The 24859-nt window shown below is 34.6% G+C and overlaps 1 protein-coding gene across 1 annotated transcript in view; it reads right to left on the bottom strand.

The window, feature by feature from the left end:
• The window catches only part of KIF14 (kinesin family member 14), a 63562-nt gene extending 40444 nt beyond the window's left edge, over window positions 1–23118 (bottom strand). The window contains exons 1-27 of the mRNA XM_010006792.1: window positions 22016–23118; window positions 21389–21643; window positions 20053–20140; window positions 17889–17984; window positions 16761–16813; window positions 16412–16442; window positions 15946–16053; window positions 14727–14843; window positions 13986–14104; window positions 13437–13609; window positions 12941–13088; window positions 12776–12839; window positions 12384–12568; window positions 11553–11655; window positions 11191–11351; window positions 10203–10350; window positions 9352–9504; window positions 8643–8769; window positions 7972–8065; window positions 6819–6957; window positions 6006–6106; window positions 5164–5258; window positions 4334–4555; window positions 3997–4181; window positions 3242–3400; window positions 2576–2695; window positions 115–189 (exon numbers count right to left, since the gene is read on the bottom strand). Coding sequence (XP_010005094.1) covers window positions 115–189; window positions 2576–2695; window positions 3242–3400; window positions 3997–4181; window positions 4334–4555; window positions 5164–5258; window positions 6006–6106; window positions 6819–6957; window positions 7972–8065; window positions 8643–8769; window positions 9352–9504; window positions 10203–10350; window positions 11191–11351; window positions 11553–11655; window positions 12384–12568; window positions 12776–12839; window positions 12941–13088; window positions 13437–13609; window positions 13986–14104; window positions 14727–14843; window positions 15946–16053; window positions 16412–16442; window positions 16761–16813; window positions 17889–17984; window positions 20053–20140; window positions 21389–21643; window positions 22016–23118 — 4422 coding nt within the window. The remainder of the gene's footprint in view (window positions 1–114; window positions 190–2575; window positions 2696–3241; window positions 3401–3996; window positions 4182–4333; window positions 4556–5163; window positions 5259–6005; window positions 6107–6818; window positions 6958–7971; window positions 8066–8642; window positions 8770–9351; window positions 9505–10202; window positions 10351–11190; window positions 11352–11552; window positions 11656–12383; window positions 12569–12775; window positions 12840–12940; window positions 13089–13436; window positions 13610–13985; window positions 14105–14726; window positions 14844–15945; window positions 16054–16411; window positions 16443–16760; window positions 16814–17888; window positions 17985–20052; window positions 20141–21388; window positions 21644–22015) is intronic.
• Window positions 23119–24859: the final 1741 nt, after the last annotated feature.

Here is a 24859-nt window from a genome sequence, read left to right as displayed (position 1 = left end):
AGTTTTCATACAGCTGTAAACATATAGAGGATAGTTTAAATTATTCCTCTTTGCTAAGTGCATCCTTTAAATTTAAACCCCAGACTCAAAGCAAACATTTTGTGAAACACTTACCTTTCTGCAATGATAGATGTTATTTTCAAGGAATCTGGCTAATGTCACAGCATCATCCTTTATTTGATTTTGAATCTAAGAAGAAACTTTTCATTATATTGTGCACTTGGTTCAAAAAAAAGTTTAAAGTACCTTTGTATTTTACAAGGATAACTATGAACACTGGCATACTAATAAGAAAATATTCAAAAGCAGAAGTAACATTTTCTGCAACATAAGACGCAATTCTTCAAATACGATGTGAACTGGTAGCAAAAAATTGTTAACTATGTCTGCAAGGTTTTAAATAATTCCTTAAAATGAGAGAATTGAATGAGACAATATAAGTATTCACTTAGAATTGTTGTTCTGTAACTTTAGTATCACTGTCATTCCAAGTGCAAGGGGTAATCCCTTCATTAATACCCTGGAGCGTTCTCTATCCAACTTCACAGTAGTCCCACCAGCAACAAGCACATGCAGGAAATGTGCAGCTACAAAGGGATATGCTGCATTATATGGAAAGCAGACTGTTCAATTCCTTTTGCTGGAAACAAGAAGCATTTGGAAATTAAAGAAGCATATAGGAACATAAAAGATTTTGGGCAGTTTCACTGTTATCCATAGGATTAAAAATGACAATAGTGAAGACCAGAATAGGAAGAAATTTTTGCTTTCCTTAAGACTGGTTTGAACCTCTATCCCAGGTCATGTATTACAAATTTTTAAGTACTAACAAGTCCTTTGGAAAGAAACATTTTATATAACCCAGCTTATTAAGGATATTTTCTTATTGGCTACAGTTCTGCAAATTTCTCAACTTTGAAAAAAAATAACAAAAATAAAAACACGAGGCAGTAAACAGGATTGTTCAAATGCAATTGTCCTTGCATGCTGTCTATAAAAAAACGTATTTATTCAGACTACAAGAGGCAAAAGAAGCCTATATATCCCAACACTGAAAGGAAACACATAGAATATACACATCTAGTACCTTGCTAAAAAACATTTCAATCTTTCCAAAGTATTTCCTTGGAACTCAGCCAGACTTTCTGTGAAAATGGCTTACTCAGTAAGAAAATGGTAGCTTGCTTAGTGGAATTGTTGTACAATCACTAATATTTTTAACTATGTTGCTTAGTCCTTTTACATTACTCTACTTTGCATAACTACCTATAGTGTCTTCCTCATGATTTGTCACCTAAGCATAATAAAAGTACAAAATAATAGGCTGTAGCTTAAAAAAAGCCCCTTCAGGCAAATACAGCACATTACTGAATTCAGTATGTAATGAGGTCTGTTTTGCTTCAAGTGCCAAAGTATGCTAGACATACCAATAATGGTATGTTTGTTTCATGAAAGAGCAACTCCTCCCCTCAAGAAATCAGGCTTCAACATACTAAAAAAACCTCAAATCTAATTGATAAAATATAACAGCTAAACTGCTATCTGACACAAGGGGTGGAAATATGCACACATCTGCTTATTATGAGATAGCAGGAATATCTCTTCTTAAAAATTACAAAAATAATTTAATTGAGGTCTTATTATAAGAGATAAAAATCTTCCCATTTGTTTAATTCCTTCTCATATTACAATAAACTCAGAAGGTGACAGGAATAACTCATGAATGCAGTATAAATAATTTCCTTTACCTTTCCTAGGAAGTGTAATAAGCAAATTGCTCAAGTTTAAATACCACTGCTGCTTGTCAACCTGGACAGTATGTGAACATCAGCTGTGATTTCTATGAATTGTATGAAATCAAGCACGACTTCATTTCATACAAGTCAAGTTCTGACTTCTGTGCCATTAAACAGTTACTTCAGTAAAATAATTTCTCTCTGAAGTACTCAGCTCATGGAAGTGCTTCAGCATACCCCCAGCACTAAGCACATGAAAAGACCAGTTCTTAAAAGGTAACACTGAACTATTTTAATATTCACATAACAGGCTGTTTCAGACTAGGACTGTAAGAACAATGACAAGATTAATTGTTCAAGCTTTCTAACAATTTTCATGACAATAGCAGTGAGTGTAGTAATAGCAGAGGTGATTACTTATAAAATGTAAAATAAAAATTAACAGAATCATACAATGTTGCATAATTAATATGCAATATTTTTACAAAACAAACTTAACAGGAGAATACAGAATAAAAGGTCCACTCCCTCCTTTGCACTAGTTTTCGCATTCTCCCTCTCTTTCATGGTTACACTGAAAATTTACACAAAATGCCCTCCAATGCACAAATTGTTCTAAATAAACATTCAATCTACATATGGATGAAAAGCTAAACACTGTAAAAAATGCTGTAGGATTTTAGTCAATATTCCAACTTGACACCCATCTCAAACCTGTGTTACTAATCCTGACTATTCCAGCTGTAAACATTCTAGACTGTACTGTTGAAAAATAAAAGAACATGCTCAAGTGCCTCTAAGATATAGTATTAAGGGGGTTTTGGTTTTTTCCATCTCACCTCATTTTGTGGACATTTTGTCATTAGTTCTTTCTGCACCATTCTTGCTCTTTCCTGGACAGTATTAACAAGAAACTCCATCCCTGAGCCTACTCCATCATAAATGGCAAGAAAAAAGTCCTTTTAAAACAAAGGTTCAAAAAATAATTATTAAAGGAATTTATATTACCTAAACCAGTTTTTCCTAAGGGCCAGAAATGCAATTTTGTTTAGAGCAAATAGTTCAGTGCTGGTCTATTCAGTCACATGTTGTTCCTGGACAACAGGGATTCAGCACTTAACTCTCCTTTTCCCAACTTTCTTCAGACTTCTGAAAATTCTATGTAGTACTTAATCACAGATTACTGAAATAAGTATTGAATTTCAGTGAAATAGGAAGACATGTACCATCTCAGTGCAGATACAATCCTAAAAGCATGGTACTTCTTTCTCTTTATAGGTCAAAATTACACAGATCTGAAGTGCATTTTTTACAAGTGAAACACCCAGCAATTTCAAAGGTATTAACACATTTTCACCATAGAATCAAAATTTTAGATAAACTCCAAACATAATTAATGCAGTTGATAAAATTATTATATGTAAAAAATTGCTTCTGAGCACAGTTACTGAAAATACATATGATGTCAACATTAAAATCACTATTTCTAAACAATATTTTTTTACCTGTAGACTACTTGCAAGAAAGTTGTTCTCTTCAGAAAAGGAAATATCCGTTCTTGTGACTACTGCCAAGTGTCCTATGCATTTCATCGTTAATTTTATTGTTTGGTTTACTTTGCTCCATGCTTCTGTTACCATCGAGGATATATCTGAAGAACATCCCTGAGAAATAAAAGCATACCATTCATTGAGACTAGAAAGCATCTTTGGTCAAAGCGCACACACATCCTATAAAACACAAGTCTGTAGCACACAGTAGTTTGAGGCATTTTCAGCTTTACATCTTCCTACTTACATTGGCTTCTCTTCCATAGCTAAAAGATGATACATTGCAATCATAGAGAAGAATAGTATAATTACATGTACACAGTTAAAAAAAAAAAATAATTAATTTTCACAAGGCTGTAAAGTGAAGAAGAGATATATTTGCTCATCACTAATTTATAAGCAGCAGCATTTCACAATCCAACCTAGCATTTGCTTTTGTCACTACACGTTCTATTTTCCCTTTTTGTTTTTCGAACCTGTGCAATTGTCAGACCCAGGGCACAGGAAGGTCTGCGTTGCTCTGACCTAGCATATGGAAGTACCAGTTTAACCAGCAGAAAAAGCAACCCTTACTGTTCATCTACCTTACATACGTTCATTTGTCGTTGCATACATTGGACATTTAAATGCTTTTAACAAGCCTGTAGTAAATATTGAATTAATGCATAGAACTTTCTCTTCACAGAGATTAATTCCTTAATATACTTTACCTGCAATAGCAACTGTAAATAGCTTCCCAAGTTCTTTACTTCCTGTTTTATTTCTTCATCAACTTCTATAGATACAGGGTACTTCTGGACATTGTTAAGCCAGAGTTTTGTTAGAACCACCAGTTGGTCAAAAGCAGAGGTAATTCTGATGCTGTAGGACCGAGCAGCATGATCAAGTGAGAAAACTACAAGAGAAAGGGATTTCTTATAAGGTTGCCTTTGCGAATTATTGTAGGAATCTTAATTCTTCTAATAGACAGACATATGAATGCTTGTGCATCTGTAAGACAAGTCATTAGTAATGTTTACTTTAAACTGTTAGGAAAATGAGACTTACAGTTTTCTTGACATTCTTCATCTTGCTGTTCATATGCTTTTGAAATGGCAGAAACTCCAGTAACAATTATAAACAAATTACTTAGGAGACAATCTGCTATGCTCTTTCCTCCTTCATGATTCTGTTCCAGTAAATCTAAAGCTGAACTTATAGATTCTTTGCAAATTCCAGGAAGAAATGATTCAGAAAAGTTGGGGCATGTGCCAGACTTATTCTGTGAACCTGTATGATGTAGAAACAGAACATATTTGGAAGAATCTTCAAATTAGTGAGCAGTCAGCATGTCTTTAATGATTATTTTATATTGCTGCTTCAGCAATATTCAACTACTCAAAATAGCATGATAGAAAAATGTGTACACAAGATTGAATTAATACAAATTCCTTAGTAAAATTCTTTAACAGGAATTAATCTTCTTCAACAATTAAACCTACAGAGAGACACAAAATAACAAAATCCAGCCAATAACTGAATGCATAATATATTTGGAAAAACTAAAGCATCCAGTACTTCAGAAAAAAAGTTTGTCACATGAACTATCACCTTTCTCCCATTAACCTGCATAGTTAAGTGGAATAATGTTTTAGAATTTAGTAAGTGCTATTCAGGAAGTTTTTGCCCTAAGAAATATTAACAAAAAATACAAAAAAACCCCAAACAAACCTAATGTTAACAGCTTGACATCATAAATTGAAAGATAACAATGTAACATTCTTTATTTTGTTTTCCAGTCCACACTATTTTAAACTACTAGAAGCGTACACTTTTTACACATCTACTTGATTCAAGTTTTCAGCATGAAATGAAGTGTTCTACCATATAGTAACTACCTGATACACAGGAAGTCTGTGTATTCTGAATTGGTTGCAATTTAATCTCAGATAAACATCCAGAAATTCTCTTGCTCTTCAGGAAACTTCTGCTTCTAGGAAAGGATGGAAAAGTCTTTAGAATAAAAGAACACCTCTCTCCATTCCCACGAAGTTCAGTGAATATTAACAGACATCATGCAAACAAAACAAACATCTACTTTAATTAGTGGAAAAGAAAACCTAAACCAGAGTGAAAGCAAGACATTTCAGCCCACAGAATGGATCCTACTTACTTTCCTCAAGCTCCTGCTGCTATAAAGCAGGATCTTGATTCCATATTCTCATTTTTAAGCTTCTGATTTACTACTGGATTATTATCTACTACTTGTAGATAAGTCTTGTACTACAGACAGTGTATCAATTTCTGAGCCAACTTTCTGAAACAGTATGGAATAGCCTTTAATTACCTGCAGCTAGTTGTCAATAGCCATACATACCTTCTGGCACTCAAACATAAATTGCATATATGCTATACCTAATCTCAGAAACATTGCTGGTATTCTGCTGTTCAACTGCTTCAGTGGCCATGCAATTTTTATTAGCAACATGTTGAAAACTAACAGACATTTCCTAAGTGATGCCAGTAAAACATAGGAAAGCAACACATTTAAATTTTCCTCCTCCTCACAAATGTATAAATAACTTTTCATTTAATTTTTAAGTTTGACATTACAGTAAGATAAAAGAAGAATTAAGAAATAAAAGGTTGTGTTAGTAGTACAGAAGCAGCTTTAGATAATTACACAAATAATTTTTTCTTTGTCTTAAGCATAAATATGGGAACTACAAATTAGTATCACCTTCTTCTGGAAATAAAGGAAACTGAGGCATCTGAAAGGTCAGGTTCCCATTCATCAGCAGGGTCATAAAATACTTCAGCAGCTTTATTTCTATCATTACTCTGAAAAAATACAGAAAACACAGGAGGAGAAAGGTTAAATAGAAATATTGTGATAATAAGGTATATAACTTATGAAGGTAGACAACATGTTCTGCTAACAGTAAAACAGTAGCTTTAATGTTTTTACTTTTATTAGGTTACACAATCTTACACACTTATACACAAAGCTGTTCTTTAAAATAAAACAATTATTTTCTTCAAAATTTAAAACCTCATGAGTTCTTCTAATTAAAAGCAATGGAATTAGAAAAAGGGATTAATGTGCACTTTAAACAAAAAGATTAAAAATGCCTTTTAAAAACTCCCGCTGAAGAACCTAAAGCACATACAAAAACAAACAGCAACAAATTAATTTACCAAAACCAAAGAAAAATAGATAAAATGTAATGAAAATTCAAGTGCTACCTTTAAAAAGTCAAGTTTTCTTCTAGAACAGATAAACAGTTGAACATCCAGCAGAACCACAAAGCAGTCCTCGTTTTACTACTTCACTGTGTACAAAATGACTTGAATAAAGTAATTCATTTCTACTGTTCTCTTTCTGTGAGATAGACAATCGCATGTATTTGTGTTTAATGAAAAAATAATTGTTTCTCCATGTTGAAGATAAAAAATATAAAAAATTCCCTATCTTTTCCTCCTGTATAGTTACAAAAATCTTATCTTGGAGAAAATATTGCTGATTAGTGGTTTTTCTTCAGTTTTTACTGACCTCATAGAATTCTTTCATTGCTGCTAGTTTGCATTCAAATTTATCTAGGCTCCAGAAAGTTGCTATTCTCAGTTTGATGTTACGAACCTGCACCTGAACAGAAGACACTGTTCCCGTTTTATCATCAGTTTTGTCGTACCTGGGAATTTGACAAAGTTTAAAAAAAAAAAAAGGCAAATACATTATTCTTACTACAAAAATAAACAATGTACTTGTAAGATAGAATTATGTAGAGAATAAAGAATATATAGATAGAAAATTCTATTACAAAAGAGAGAAATTGCTTGAAAGATGATGTCTATTTTAAAACATACCTAAGTGTAGCCATTATTTTTATGTAAAAGAGAAAGGAATTCCTACATTCAGAGATACCTGTAGATACTGGCATACAAATTCCTGGCTCTCAAACTTAGGACCAAATACCTGCTATGGAATTCTACTGGCAGCGTTCTTGTTGAAGGATGTGAAAAGACAAAATCTGATGAACACAGCAGTGCCTACACTTACTAGACAATTCTAGTTTACCTGTATTTACTGTAGCATTTTTTTAAACAATAGTTTATTCTGCATACGTTAAACAACTGACGACTACATAGGTCCACTTCTAGAACACACTTCAGCTAAATTTTGCAAGTAGCATGGCAAAGCAAGTGATCTGTGGAATGAAACAGTTTGTCTCAAGCACTCAATATCCATTATATGCATGTTCAGAGGTTTTTACTTTCGCCTACCTCTGCTGTGGTCCTCTGAACTGAATACTTCCTAGTGGTTGGCACATGTTCCCAGGTTTATTTTTATCCAAAAGGAATGCAGTTAGTGTGCTTTGGGACCATTTCAATAGGTGAACCAAAGCAGGATGGACATGAGCATCACAAGATTCACCTCCAAATCACATTTGATCCAAAATTAATTGTCAGTAGACATACCTTTAAAGTCTTGATCTAAAATTCAATTCACATTGCCATCAAGGCTAAGCTACACACTTAACTGAAGTTAGTTTGGAAAAGTGATTTGCCATGTTCAATTTAACAAACTTATGAGATGAAATACAACCAGCTCAATGCACATCCAGAATCCAGTCCCCAATATATATATATATTAAAAAACATAAATAATATATACCCCCTCATAATTAGCTAACTAAAATACTCACCTACAGAAAACTGTGTTTTTCCCTAATTCATTACTAATGGCGTTGGCCTCTTTGATCATCACAGATAGCTTCAGAGAATTCCAATTAAGTGGAACTAATAAGGAAGATAGCACATAGTTATGAAGTGGATCAAAAAATATGGTGGAATAAACAAGGTCCTGCAGCAACTTCAGAGCAAAATGAAAAATCTACAATGCAAAAATTTGAATGGAATTTAGTCAACATTTCTGTGAATTTCCAATACATTGGGAAAAAATTACCCTCTCGGCCAAGATAACCCTTCATAAAAAGTCATAACTATACATTAGACAAATCTGAGATAGGAAACTAAACAGAATCAATTTTGTTACTCCAGTTTCCCCAATGAGTTAACATCTAATGAGTTAAACTTGATGGGGAGAGAACTTCTAAGCAATTGGGGTAAAAAGAGACAACAGGTATATCCAGTTAGCCACCCTAAGGTGTGACTGAAACCGAGCTTTTAGCCCTGTGTGATGTATATGGCTTATGAATGGAAAGGATCATTGCAGCCAAAATGCTCTTCCTGTTCAGGATCTTTTAAGAAGGGTGATAAGAAAATAAAAAGCTTCTGGACATGTATGCACTAAATCCAAGCTCACCAAGCAAAAGAGAAGCTAGCATTGCCCTCGCAATGTTGTGTATATACGTACTATTCAGAGTTTTATTCCCACTTCCATGGTTCTTCTGAAGAGCTTGTATTTCTTCAGCAATCTTCTGCTTCTCAGCTTCCAAAGCTTCAAGTATCTTAGCATGATGAATAGCATGGTCTTCTAGAGCCTGGGAAAAGGAAAAAATAATAAGAATATAATCCAAAACTCTTACTGCTGTTTATTTAAGCAAAAGTTTTTGTTGCCACCATTTTATGGACTCTCAGAACACAAATTTACATTGGACATCTGCTATATCAATATGAAACCCTCCATCTTCAAACTCTAACAGTTTTCTGGTTTGTTTAGATGTTGACATTCTTAAAATAAAATCCTCAAATTAAAAAGAAAAAGCTTTAAAAATAATTAAGTCATACATGTTGCAGCAGTCACGTATCTGTGAACACCATCTGAAAACCAGTCATTACTTATATTAATGCTCAAAAGCGTAACTTCAGGTTCAGGTCACTGAAGCTTGGTACATGAAAAAAGCAGTCAACATAATTTAAGAAATAAGCTCTGCATTAGTTTATCCCCAAATTTAATCTGATATTGTAGCGTAAACAAAATCTCTTTTCTTTTCCATGAAATGACATAGAAAAATGCTCCAGATACATTACACATACAATGTTTTATTAAAATAACAAAACACAAAAGAGACACAAAACAAACCACAGTTCATCATCTAAAAAGTGCCTTTGTTTTTATTTACCTGCGTGGTAGCCAAGGTCTCCATTTCTAAACGCTTTTTATTGAAGTGTAGCTCTAGCTCAAGATTTTGTTTTACCCTCTCTAGCTCCTGTATTTTAGTTGCAGCTTTTTGGTTATTCAGTTCTTCAATTTGCTTCTTCTGAGATTCTTCTCTCTTAACATAAAAAAGGACAGATGAGAGAAAGTAAACACTACTTCTGCAGCATTTCTGATCTATCACTTAGGCAGATACTAAGATTTACTTTCAGTTCAATTCATCTGAAATACGCAGCCACTGTGGACTACTCAGTCCAGTGTCAGCAATGAAAGGTTATAACCCAGCTCACACACAACACATTATGTCTTCTATAGCACATTTTAGAAATATGATGTTTCATCATTATTATAGGTTGACCATGATGTACTAATCTATGTAAATGTATGTATTGTAGAACTATTTAAAAATGACAAAAGCAGCACGCAAATTTGGAAGAAAAAGTCACGTGAACTAAAAAATTGTGGTAATTAAAAAGTTTCATAATAAGTTAGATTTTTAGCAATTTTTCTTCATATATAAGCTACACCTGGGTCAAAATCACACTGGATTACCTTTTTAGTTCTTAGCTAAATCTATAAACCAAAATTCCTATAGTAATTATGAAGGGAATACCTATTTTACAACTTCTTCTATCAGTAAGGGTGACTTATTCTTTTTACAGAAGAATGAGGCTTGGCATAAGATAGTGTTGTAATATGCCAGACGAAAAAAAAAACACAAAACAACAAAATAAAAAAAACACATAGAAATCATGTACTACAGTTTCTGTTTTGTTTTATTTTTATGTTTTATGTAGTAACACAATGGCAACTTACCACCTTCGCTTCTAGTGATTTTATTTTGCTTTCGTAAGCTTCTTTTTGTGAGGTCAGTTCTTGCTGAACCATCTCTTTAGCAATTTGAACACTTTGCATCATTTCTTCCTTGGCTTTGAGTCGTGCCTCTTCAATTTCTGATTCAAGCCTACAAATAAAAGTATCACACATTCAGAATGATGGCTTTAATCTCTTGTAGGCTGCATAGAGATTATAGTCTTTTTTTCTTCTACCATGACAGGAGCCTCCAATTTTAACAGTAAAAATATGAGGGTTTGGTTTGGGTTTTTCTTAAAACAACTTATGTACTTTACCGAGACATTTTTTTCTTTCTTAGGGAAAATGTAGACACTGGTAAAGGTTGAAGACATCCAGAATTTTTAAATCTACTTGATTTCTGTATTTATTATTCAACTTTCACAAAATTAAAACTGTAATACAAACTTATGAAGTCACACTACAATGCAGACAAATACAATTTAGTTCAATGAATCTTGTGGTTTAACAACTCTCAGGAATCAACCAAGTACAAGTAACATTTAACTGTCTCTCAAATTCTCCACCATCACAGAAGACCAAGGTTTTAACTCTAGGCTCTTATTTTCCTAAGGCATTTACTTTTCCAGCTTTAAATCTCTCTAAAACATTATAAGTCAATTTCAGACTCATGATGTGCTTGGAGAGAAATGTAAGCTTAGAGATACAATACTTTGAAGACCTCTGGAGCTCGGTATTTCTTTATTAGTGGTCTATGTTCTTGACAACTGGACTAGATGATGATCACCTCTCAGAGGTACCTCACCTCATTTCACTTAAGTCTGGGACTTCCATTTCTATTATGAATGGATTTTAAAACAACCTTGTTATTTTCCAACTTTTTATTATTGCAGAATAACTAATAATCTTTAAGTTTCTTATTTCTTAAATGTACTACATGGTTGCATTAACAATTAAATTTATCTTTAGAACAAGATGATACAATACTTACTGTGTTCTCTGTGCAATAAGCAGCTCATTCTTTGCAAATTCAAAATCTTTTGGACCATCATGCATCAACGTAGTCCCACATGATGGCCTTTTAACTTTCTGAACTTCTACTGGATGATTAAACCTGAAATAATGGTCACCCCCAAGGACCACTCGATCACCCTATTTAGAAAAGGGGGAAAAAGTGTGTTCTATAACTTTTAGATCTAGAAGCAAATTTTGCAGTTCTTAGAACATAAAATGTGGAGCTGGAAATCAAAGTGAAAGAGACAAATCTTTACTATTTCAGAGTCTGCAAGTCTGAAGTTGTAACAAAGCTAAGAGATCCACACATGCATTAGTCTTACCAAATCAATTACTCACATGATGCAGAACTGTTGGTTCTAAAATGCATTTCCCATTCACGTATGTCTTTGCTTCTCTCAGTGGGATAATATTCACCTTACCAACAGTATTTTTTATAACACTGAAAAAAAACATTGCAGCATCAGTAGCTTCTGTTAATCAAAAATGATGTTTCTTAATATATTAAAATTAATGCTTGAGATAGTGTTCTGTTATTATTTTTCCAGATGTGGATCATCTTCATACTACTAAGTTAGAACATGCATAATTAATGAGCAACAACCTATGTTTTCGAAGAGAAAAATTACTAAAAAATTCTTACAATGCCCTGGCATCTGAGCATTTCTTTGATAATGCTTTATTTCCCAACATGCACATATTTTCTAAGCTTTTAGTAATCGATCAGTTAAGTTTCTCTCTGCATTCTGTCCATGTATAAAGTACACCTTAAGCAATATTTCTGCAATACGGTGAAGTAGCTCTCTACTTTAAACTAAAAGTAAGAGCCATCAAGGCATTTCAATTTCCGCTGAACTTAGTGTAATAAGAGTTATCACACAACATCATTTGATCAGGTCCTTCTCTAGCATTTCTGCAAGAACAGAAAAATTTGCTACATAAATGAAAAGAAAAAAATAAACTGTGTTAACTGACTTCTAGAGAGAACAGAAGCAAGTTACCTGAATCACTGAACAGTACGTAAGTTATCCTTAAATATTATTTTCCTGGTTGGAAAACCACATTTTGCAACTGTCAGAAGGAAGAGTGAGTCCAAAAGACAGTGAAGGGTGAGGAAAAAATATTTCATGCTCTCACTTCTAGTAGAAAAAAAGCCAAAACATTACATACCAATGGTCCTCAGCAATTAGCACTCCAGAAAGCTGGATATCATGTTTTGAATTTGGTGTATACCTTCCAACTGTAGTTTCTCCTTCTTTGATCATATACAACAGCACCTCAGAAAGTTGAGGGTCTTCATTGAGATTAACAAGGTTTGGTAAATGATTGTCCATTTTGAATGCAATTCCTGCTTTCTAGGGAAAAGAGAGCTCTGCATAAAAAACAACTTAGTTTGTGCATTCAACTATCGATTTTAAATTTTACTAAGAAATCACAGTAGTCTGTTACAGGAATAGCATTAAGGAAACCACATCTTACAACTGTTCTCATTCTTCTGAAAGGCTTGCAGATGTTCTGTTTTCTGTACCATCTCCTACAGAAAGTGAAGAAAAAAAACGTACCTGCAACTCCCTTATATCTTCTAATTTCCTTTTTTCTGCTTGCTCAAATTTTTCTTTCCAGGCCCTTCACATATTAAAAGAAAAATAACACAACATATTAGGAGAAAAATTATAGCATATAATTTTTATCATTTCTGTTTTAAAGAAAGACATTAACAGCCAGACCTTTGCACTTCTGCTATGTCTCTCTCCTGCTGGTGCAATTTCACCCTCAAGGATGTTATTTCCTGCAAATAATGTCTGTATTTTTCAGGATCAGTGTTCATAGCATTTTTCTGAGCTGCCTTCAGTTTTTCAATTTCAGCTTTCAATTCTACATTAGATAAAGCAGATACAAAGTACACATTAAAACAGACAAAAATAGGATTCAGACATTTCAGTGCAATACAAGAAAATTCATCCTATTATTAAATTAAAAATGAAACACCTTTCTCCATCCCAGGTTCTCAAGTACAGCCTAAGATGTCTTCTGAATTTTGAAAAAAAAAAAAAAGCTCACAAAGAAGAATTATAGTAAAAGGAAGATACTGAGGTTGTCTTAGCCTACTTGACAAGTGGTCAGTAAACACAATAGATTATCAGTAATAACAATCTGATCCAGCAATAAATTAAACACACACGCAAATGAAAAACTTTCAAAGACTGCACATGTCAACCTCACCTCTGATTAGCTTGGCATTCACATCTTCATTTACTTTAGCAATATTGAAAATTGAACAAGCTTGCTTTGCATAGCGAAGAGTGCTGAGTGTTTCTTCTATACTGCTGGCAGCTGGGCTTATTGTGGCAATCATAGCAGTTTGTGAATTTCCACCAAGACTTTCCTTTAACAACCTTCATTTGACAGGAGAGAAGTCAATCCCCAACCCCCACATTGAAATAAAAATAAAACTTCTCAATCTGAACAGATTAAACACAACATACCTAGGGTCCTGTTTGAGAGTGATTGTTAGCTACCGAAAAAAAATAATAAAATCAAGTCCTATTTGTTCTTTTTATTATGCAACAGACTAATTTCTTCCCTCCATGGGTCATTTGGGAGAGAGAGACAGATAAAGTGATGCCTCCCAAATAGAAAAGGAATCCACAATCTGAGAAAGCCTCTACTTCTATATAAAAAATTTGGAAGATAGCAAGTTTTCTACATATTCTATACATATACATATTTTTAATATATACACATACATACTCATATATGTTCTATACATACCAAGTAAGGACAGATTCCCGGTAAGGAATAAAAGTTTTCTTTCCATTTAAAGATTGTTTTGCGAGTGCAGAAATAACTTTTCCAAGGGTTAACAGTGATTTGTTGATGCTCACACCCTCCTACACAAAGCAAAAATGACAATAATTATAATACAGTTGTGTTTTCTTGTGTGATATTACTGACTGTACTGTTGTTTTTAATTGTGCTTATTCATTGTATGATAAAGCTACACCATATTAAACATCATATTAAACATCATCAACATTTAAAAAACGACAATAAAATGCAAGAGTATCCTAGATGATCTTCATCTGGAAACAGAGAACCCTGACTTTAAAATGAACATCAAACTTACGGAGGCATCTTCAAAAAAAGTCTTTTATTAGAAACTCTGTTTATGTAAATTCCAAAAAAAGAGGACAAGCCCAAACTCCATGTGATATCTGAGTCACAATTTTCAAACCCAAAAGGACAGTTCTGCTTCATTCCTTCTAAAGGATCATGAGGCCTGCACAGCATAGGGAATGCTGTCCTCAGTAAGATCTGGCCTGCCATACCACACAGTCCAAACAGTTCCTTAGGGCCATCCACCCTCACTAGCAAAATGTTATGCAATACTTAGCAGCATAAGGACTACATAACCTTTTTAACTACAGTTCTTGCCCAAGAGTCCTGGTAGATGAGGATACTTTGGAGTTCAGGGGTGTTCTTTGGAGCCACAGATTTCCAATTTTGGTTTACCTTTAGCCTTTCTCCAGTGGTCTGAGCTCTTGAGCAGCATTCACTACCAGCTAGATCAATTAGATTTATGTGACTCGTAAGCCTACGATCACATTGTTCTTCATCCACAAATTCTACCTGGAAAAAAGGGAGATATTTCCATTGAAGTCAAAATAAAAAGCCTGAGGATAAGCAGAATCTAACTGGCTGTTCTCTTCAAATAAATCAAAATTTGACAATTCTATTTACTTTTTAGCATAACGTCAGGTACATCTTTTGAAGGAGACTAATTTCAGACTTTCAACCATAGTATCAATTATTTGCAGTTTAATAACTGTATAAACATAAACTGCATAAAGAACAGATTAACAAACTTTGGGTTTGGGTCAGAAGTTTGACTATGGCAGCTACCCAATACCCAGGGAAATCAGTAAGTTGTTACAGACTTAGACCAATGAAGATCATCTAAGTAGTCAGTGGAAAAGCCCCCAGACTAGTTCTGACAGAGAAATTATCTAGTGGGGAGAACAGTGAGGGGAAGAAGGAAGGAGAATAATCAGGAATTGGACTTAAAAATTAAACTGACCAAGAAAAAAAACCAACAAACTAAGTTATCTGTGAATGGAGAAAATTGACAGAATGTAGAATTCTGAGGAACTCTACCTATTTCACTTCTGTTTTCAGATTCATCTCACTAAATCAGGTTTTGTCTCTCACACATCTGTAAACCAGATGAGTTGCAGTCCCTATATTCTGGAGGCACCTGGATGAGTTAGATATCCTGAAGCAAAGAAACATTTACCCTGTGAACTGAATTGAAACTGAGCAGAAACTACAACTCCTACCATTGTCCCAGCTTATCACCTGCAGGAACTCAGCACAGCTATCCACCTTGCACAGCCTAACCTTTTAAAAAGCTGGAATGTGTTGGCAGCAGTATGAAATTAGATCAAGTCTCAATTTAAATTCTAGTTGCATCTCAGAACTCACACTCAGAAGTTTGAATCTACTGCTAGATCTGCCAGTCTAGACATATTTTTATGTCCTCTGTAAATATACGTTAGATAGAAACATCAGAATCTACTCACAGCATGTAAAGTAAAACAAGTTTTGCTTTGTAAGCCATGTTAACATGCCCTGTGCTTTACTCATGTTCAAGTATATTCTCACCATTTTTTAAGCAGTACCTGAAACAACCTTTTATTACCTGATTTGAATGGATATAAACCCCCAGCAATACCTTGGTTTGTGTCATGACAAGGGTGAAGACAGAATGAGATCTAGAGCTCTTGTCATTCATTACTGTAGCAGCTGTTGCTCTCTGCTTATTTCCTAGTTCAAGCCAACTCTGTAAAAGACAAAAGTCAGGATGTGAAACCAAAACCTTCTTTGGGTAGTTAACCAAAGACTAAAGTGTCTGCAAATAAAGGTATTAACACAAATTACTAGTCCACAAGGGAGGAATTAAAAATTAAGTGTAAGAGATAACCATGTGAAGGGAGTGATGTTTGCCTGTATACATCTGCTTAGTTCCATTATATAGGAATAGCCTTTGTTATCCTTCTACAAAATCAGCTGAAATACCATAAGACTACTGGGCAGTCTCATAAGATTTTTCTTTCCCACCATGGAATTCAGTTTTCAGAATGAAGAAAGTAGCAAGTAGAAATATTTGTACTTCCTTTTGGTAACCAAATAAGTCTTACCTGGATATCAGAGTAAGAATTGACAACATTCCTAAAATGGGGGAAAAAGAGAAGTTTGAGTTCATACCACTTTCTTTCTACAGTATTCCCTGTTGCCTGACTTCTCCAGTTTCCCCAGTTACACAGAAAATACAACTCGTCTTGAGACTTCCACACATACTTCACTAGAGCAATACACTAAAGGAAATATGCCAGGTCAAGCTAGAGATGGGTACGCATTTTTGTAAAAATTCGCGACACTGAGTTCTTGATGAGCACACAAGCTTTCACAAAGCTTCAAGATAAGAATTAACGCACTCTTTCAGGATTACACCATGCATCTCTTGAAAAGAAAACAGTTAAGACTTACACTGTCAGGCCTTCCACATATGGTCCTAACACTGGATGTTCCCTTACACGAAGCTGGTGAGAATAATTTTATAAGAAAAATTATTAAGAGTGTATTAGGTAGACCTAACACTAAGGAATATCTTAACACTAAGAGAAAAACATATTTACATCCCTAGCTTGACATTTATCATCAACAGGATTTAGCATGAATCAACTAGAACAGTATTTTCAGGACAGTACCTACAACTGGATTTTTCCACCTGCCTGAGGAATCACAGCAGACAGCATCAGACCATTGCATGCAGAACTAACTGCAAGAACACACATCTTATTGAAGGTATTTTACATAAGAAGAAAATATATTTTCTGCAACATAAATCATATGTTTCCAAGGTAAGCTGCTTAGCTCTGAAAGTTATTTTCCATCTTGGTGCTAATTTCTTATACACTAGTAGTTAGTTTTCTGTAGCTCGTCAGTGTAAAAATTCAGTGGAAACAAAGAGGGAAAAAATTCTCCCTTAGCAAGTATTACATTTTTCATTAATATACTATGGATTGCAATTAGATATGTAGAGTCAACAGCAAAGAGACATCCCAGTAGATAAACTATACACAGATTTTCAGAAAGTGAAAGGACATTTCAGTGCTGAGAACTGAGGAGACTGATGGATCAAATACAATTAGACAAATACTTTTTTCTTTCCCCAGAAACCACTGGCAGCCTCCTGATACTGTCTTTCTTCCATTTTAGAACTCCATCTCAGTCACAAGATTGTAACTCAAATTATATTGCACAGAAAACTCTTAATATAGGAGAATTACCTAAATAATGATCTAAGGGAGTTTTTATAAAGGGTCCTAAGATCATCTTCATTTTGCAGACAAATAGAGTTGTTAACAACAATTTCTGGGAGATTCTACTGAACCATTTTGTTGGTGTTTTTTTGCTTAGCATTTCTCAAGTGCCAAACATTTTGCTTGAAGTCATATAGTGATTTTTTTTTTTTACTTGAATTTGCTTATTCATAGCAGTCTAAGGCACTTAGATAACAAAACAATGATCACTCATCATTTTTGCATTTTTGTTTAGAGATTAGATGCCACTGCTTTGAGATTTTGCATATAATAGTTTCTGTGAGGAACTTACTTGTTTCTTCTGTCCACTTTCAGCTTTAAAGACAAGCAAGTCATGAATTTTCTCATTGTATACTTCAAAAAAGCTCATTTCAAGATGATACAAAATCTAAGAAAATTAATAACAAGAGTTAACATAGTCCAGAAAACAATTTCACTTTTTTTTTTTTTTAATTAACCTAGATTTCCAGACCCAGCTATTCAACTTTACAAGCATTTGTACTGGAGGAACATTCCAAGAGATTATATTCTATAACTAGGGACCTCCTATTGCCAAAACAATTTTTTTAAATCCATCCATATCAATTCCCAGATGACAGTTATCATGCTTATAAATATACATACACATTCACCTCAGAAGTACATGAAAACATACTTTTGTTTGCTGCTGCAGTAGTTCAGTAGTTTCATTCCCTTAAAGACTGAACTTCTACAGCATGACATGTAACAGCCAAGACAACATCCTAACATGGCACAAAATTAACTAATGGAAAGATACACTTTGATTCTACCTATAGCAATTTCAACAAGTACTGAACACCAAACTTTTCACAAAAACACACCCCCTTCCTCTGAAGGCAGCCAGGTGTTTGGGGTTTTGTTTGTTTGTTTTTGTTTTTTACATTAAAATGGAATTTCCTTTAAGGGACAAGGAAGATAGCAGCAAAAAAACCTAAAACATCAAAGTCCAAACAAAAAGATTCAAGCAATTTGCAGCAACAGAATGCATAGGCAATGGAATAACAAACATAAACATACCTAACAGGTCTGCATTGTTTAGAAGTTATACTCTCTAGCCAAACTCAGTAATAAATAACTTTGAGATTTCTCAGTGTCTATCAAATTCACTGCAGGATCAGAATATCACATGTTCACCATTATTAGGATTCGAAGTCAAGAATTAAAGCATTAAACAATAAAACAATCTTCATTAGCTAAAAATATAAAAGTCAGTCTGCATATGCTTAATTGAACATTACGGTTCACTGACCTGAGAGTCAGTCCTTACAGACATGGAAAAACATACAAAGAGAGGAAAAGAATACAAAGATCAGCCTTTGACACCAGCATGCTTTGCATCAGATACCCCTTATCTAAGAAAGACTGTAAATATAAGCTTCTGAATATTTTCAAGATTTTAAGAGATATTCAGAGTTTTTAACCACAAATTATGATGTGTTATTACTACAAAAACCTTTAGGTGCACAATTCAAATCTCAGGTATTATAATCAAGCTGGTTCTTCAATAGTTATTCCATACCAGAAATTCAGTCTTAGAACACCTTTAAAAATAGCCAGACAGAAAAACAAACATATCTGAAGAACTCACACAAATAAACCCCCTGCCTGCCTGCATTCTCAGTCCTGGTCTTTTTTTAAAGACTAGGTTTTTTTTAAAATTGACAATTTAAGTTCTGTCTCCAATTATGATTCTCTAAATTTTTCTTTACCACACTAATTGGGGCAGAAACAGAATGTAACCCCGTGTTAAAACACTCCGGAAGGATGACTACTTTGTTGCTTTTAAATCCATATAACCATAGCCAGGGGACAAGACTTCAAACCAAAATACATCGTGATCAGATGAAAAATTACACACACACACACCCCCCCCAGAAGACCACTCTTTCATATAGTTACATGCAGATAAACATCTGTTCTCAAAACATTATTTACAATGAAAACTTAAAATTATTTTTAAAATATCCAGGTGGAGGTAGCTTAATTTTTTTTCAGCAAGAATACTGAGCTAGAGCACTGAATTAGAATACTATGTAACCATGTTTAATTCACATTTTTAAGTTCTTTTTTATATGTCTCCATTGAAAGTATGGAAACCCTTAGAATTTATTTTTACCTCTCCTTATCTAAAACTTATCTAGTAAGACATGCTATGTAGAGCAAAGAATCCTAGTCTAGTGACACATCAGAAATATTATGTCCATATTTCTTTTTTACACTGTCATTAAGGAAGCAAAACAATGTTGATTTGGACTATTTAGGGAACCCTGTTAATCAGAGTTACTTGCAGAAGTAAGGTTGAATCAGCAAAAGAATACAGACTTGATTGAATGGATTAGCACTAAGGTTTGCAAATGAATGAAATGCGTACCAAAATACTTTAACATATCAGTTTCCTTGCAATTCAGTGTAGGTCAATAGCATAATCACACTACCTGTTGCTTGTCCATTTGTGCTAATTGAGTGAAAAGATCTTCACAAAGTCTTGGAATTATTCCTTGGTCTTCATCAAATCCCATCATCCTATAGTTAGAAAAAAACCCACTAGTTCAGTTTTGTAACCCTCTATAACTAGTTTTAATATTAACTTAATATCTTTAAAGTTGAAATGCCATATGCTTCTAAGTTATACAAGTAATAAGCAACAGAAATAAACCTGATGTAAGCTTGTGCTTGTTCAAGCAGCGAGTTGGACAAAATAATGTCCAGAAGTGGTCTTTATTTCATCCATTGAGAAATGGGTTGAAAACCTATGTCAACCAAAAACTCTACAGCAATAGAAGAGTTAGACAAAAGCCTCTCTCCACCTCTGGCACAGGAGAGACTCATGCAGCTGCACCATGTTTGGTGCAGAAGTTTGTTGTGTAGACCTGACCTGATCAAACAATACTGCTACTGGTTTCAGCCTGGCTGAAAACACAAAGGGCTAAGTGATTGGCCACTTGGAGATAGAGGAAAAGGAAAACATACAACAAAACTGCAAAAGAGAAGAACAATTGCAACATTGAGCTTATCTTTCTTTTAGGCCAAGGTAAATAACCATTACAAGTTAAAATAGAGTTCCCACTTAAAAAGAAAATCTTACCATTGTATACATTCAATGATAAATTTACTAAAACCATAAAATTGTGATAAGCTGCATAGAAACACTTCTGATCCTCAACATTTAAAAGTATACAGTACTTAATGGGAATTACAAAGCTCACAGAACTGATTTTAATAGATGCATGGTTGGAAACAAGAGTAACTAGACATTCTAAATAAAAATATACACAAGATATATAAACTTGGATATAAACCCTCAACACATAATTTGTCTGGGTAAAGATTAGATTTCAAATTAGCAGTGTCACAAATATATGGATTTATTTATTTACGTATAGTTCTGAAACATTCAGGGCCAGAATTAAAACAGTCTCATAAAGCTATTTTCAAAAATATATATATATATACTTTAGAAGATGCCACTTCATGTACAAAATAACAGTTCTGTTCAACAGCACTGAGAAAATCTTCACTAAAATCTCTGGAAGGAGCTTGTATTTACTTCACTAGGCATAGAAAGGGTCAGTGTCAGACACAAAAATATTCTACAGCTAACCTTCTCTCAATTATTAGAAATATTATTTTGTTGGGGTTTTAATTTTTTTAATCCATTTAAAAACAATTCAGTAACTATTACATCTATTTCATACAATCTCTTTTCATGACTTCACATTGCATTACAATTGGCTCCTACAGAATTTTAACAATCAGCTTTTAGAAACTTACGTGTATGATTTTCCAGAACCAGTCTGCCCATAAGCAAAAAGACAAGCGTTATATCCCTCAAATGCTCTTTCTAAGAGTGGCACTGCCAAAGTTTTATAAATCATTCCTTGGCTTGCAAAATTAGGATGACACTTGTCAAAAGACCAGAAAGAGAAGTCATAACTGAAGATATAAACTTGGTTTGTAGCTGGATTTTGTACAGTTGTCTCTGAACCACTCATGGAGATTACAGGGAGTGAGTTTTCATTTTCCTCTCTGAGTAAAGGGGGGAAAACAAAAAAAAATTAAAAAGCATAAACCACATAGTTTAAGTTAGTAGTTTCAATCAACTGCCTTACAGAAAATAAAAATCATTATTAAAAAAAGTCTGATTAACATGCTGAGTATTCAAGCTCAAAATAGTTCAGCTAACAGATATGTAAAAAATGGCCCCAAACACCTATAAAGTGAATTCAATCTCTTAACAAAATCTTTATATTGATGTTGCATGAAATATCAGCTAATACCAAAACATGTATTACATCTTTATTGAGTCAATGATTAGACAATTTTAAAAAAAACAAAGTAGAAATCAACATACACTGTAAAATCTACTATCAGGATAAGAAACAAGCCCAGGATACAAACCTGTTATTGAAAGGCCGTACACGCACTGCTACAATTACTTTACTGTTCTCCACTTCAAAAACATCTTTCTCAGTGCTACGTCTCTCTGCTGAAGTTCCTGTATTCTCCTTTGGTTTTGAACTTCTACTCATGGAAGGAGCGCTGGAGACACTAGTAATCTTTCTGGCTATTACTGGAAGATGAGCTGTTCGTTTATTTGAAGCAGACAGAGACCATTGATCCTGAGAAGTGCTGTTCTTTGGTGTGACATTAAACACTTCTGTTGAACCTTTTGATGTTCTTGGTCTTTCTGAACTGTTTGGTTTTATAATCAAGTGTTGCAACCTTTGCTTTCCAGCGAGCTTATTTATATCACCTTTTCCATGCAGCTGTTCTCCTGGTATCCTATTAATATATTTTGAGGTAAGTAATAATTCTGATTTAAGATCTTCATTTTTAAATTTTGTCTTAGGAGTATTTGTCCTATATTTTAAACACATGCAGCTATCATTTTGATGGAGACCATCAACAAAGCCAGTGGAATCCTTGCTGTTGAAGTTACACAACTTCATACTTGACTGACCCTCAGCTAACTTCAAGCTTGGTTCAACATCATGGGTATCATTGTTACTAATATTTGGTGGATGCGCAGTCTTGTAATTTCTTTGTGCAGCAGAGTCACTATTTTCTATTTGAGGCACAGTATTTACATTAATTTTCTTATTCTCTACAGAGCCAGTCCTCATACGCCTCCGCAGAGTGAGTTTTTTCTCTGTTTGTATATTTTCCATGCCTCCTGATGTTTTCGTATGCAATTGTTCACTACTGGACCCTGATCTTTTGCTTAGTCCAGTTCTCCTCTGGAGTGTTAACCTGCCTTCAGGTTTAAATGTAGTTGACGTGTCATTCTCTTTTTTACAGGCTGAAATTATGTAGGTCCTGTTTACTTCCTCAGTCTTATTCTGAGAACATGAAAGAAGAACACCCTTTTCTTCACCTGATACTTGTGATTTCAGTTGCTGCCCAGAGGTTTTGCTGCCAGTATTCTCTGAAGAAGTCTTCTGCAAAGCGGTAGTATGTTGTGCCTCAGAGGCACTTCTTGAGGGAATAGTGTAAATAGGCATTTTGTATTCCAGCAAGTTGATACTAGGTTTTTAATAAGTACTACATCTTTATTAAAAGATCGTTTCTAGTTTTTTTCTTCTTATGGAATCTGGGGAGATAAAGCAAAAAAATTTTATGATGCTCACATGCAGTGCAAGTTCTGTTTTGGGGCACAGGGGGCTCTTTGCATATATTGCAGTAAATATTTGTCCCCAAGCACCCAAACTTTACTAACAATTACTACCCCGTTTCACCTTCAACACTCAAATAAAAGTACTGTTCTTCTATATTTGAATTACTGCTTTCTTCCAAGTGGTCTACTATGAACCCCAAAGAAAAGGAATTCAAGATAATTCCTCCAATCACTCGACTGTTCAGCTCTTAGTATTTCACAACTAACAGACTCCAATAGAAAAACAAAATTATTGTTTAATTGGAAGTCTGTGAACACAAAGCAGATTTTTTCAAGATTTTGATAAAGAATATAAAGTCATTCTCAGAATAAGACAGTTAATAAAGACCACTATTACAATATATTTGGATGTTATTTTACTCCACTATAGCACATACACACCTAGCAAAACAAAGATACCTAGCCTAGGGACAGAAAGAAAACTGTAAAATGTATTTTACATCCTTTCTACACATAAATATCTAGAAAGCTGCATACATCCCAGCTGTATAGAAAAGTGTTATTTCACTGTTGCATATGGATGATATTTATCCCATTGCTACAGGTTTGACATCACTACCCACTAGACTTGCCAGTTGCAATTCATTTACTATTAAGAAACAAGAAATCCCCTGTCTTAGATACTTCAGCAATTACATAGATCGTTAACAAAAGCAGCAGATTGTCAGGGGGGAAAAAGAAAAGCAAGATGAGAGCTGCAGAAGCAACCATTTAGTCATTGGTCCAATAGCAGTTTATTTTCATGCTACACTTTCAAGTTACAACTTTTGGAGTAGTCTCAGAGTTTATGCAATTACATCTGCTTCTACACACAGAGTGACTGCACAAAGCTTTCATAGCTCAAAAGTTACAAGGAAAGTTTCAAGACTTTGCTCAATCCAGTTTGAAACAGGAAACTACTCAGGGCACACAACTTGTAAAAATAAACACTTTGTGGTTTCATCTAGCAGTCAACAAACAAACAATTCATGGATCAGCATCATGTTTCTTTAAGTGTTTTCTGAAAAGTCTGTCTTTTCCATTCGGCTTTCAAGTAAGTAGGGTAAGAACAGAAGTTCTCCCCTCCGGTTGCCACAGCTGTGCCTTAACATACGCAAAAGCTTTCCTGGAGAAAACATAAACCTTTCCACTGAAAGTGCTTCCATTCTAAAATAAGGAAAAGGGTTCAAGACTTGTTAAAAGCACGCTTGTTCCTCATGTTTAACATATAACAAATACAAAATAGATATGAAACCCAAGTGCTGAAAGATGGGTGAAAACGCAGGGAAAACTGACGTTTTACGATCCTTCAGTAAACCTACCCTCTCCAGACGAGCCCCCGCAGGACTCAAGACAGCCACAGATAAAACACAGGCAGCGTGTTACCCCCACCGCGCTGAGGCGCCCCGGAACCCATCGGGTGGCCGAGCCCGCCCGAGGCCCGAGGAGAAGTGACAGCGGCGGCCGCTCTCGCGACTGAGCCCGGGAGGGCTGCGGGAACACGGCGCCCAGAGCCCGCGCCCCGCGCTTCCCGCCCGGTTCCGCGGCTCCTGGAGAGAAGGCCCAGCCGCGCCGCGGCCCGCGGCCGG

This window comes from Chaetura pelagica, unplaced genomic scaffold (genome assembly GCF_000747805.2).
Source record: "Chaetura pelagica isolate M959 unplaced genomic scaffold, ChaPel_1.0 scaffold69, whole genome shotgun sequence".
Classification (NCBI taxonomy): Eukaryota; Metazoa; Chordata; class Aves; order Apodiformes; family Apodidae; genus Chaetura; species Chaetura pelagica.
This window is presented reverse-complemented; position numbering and strand designations above follow the sequence as displayed.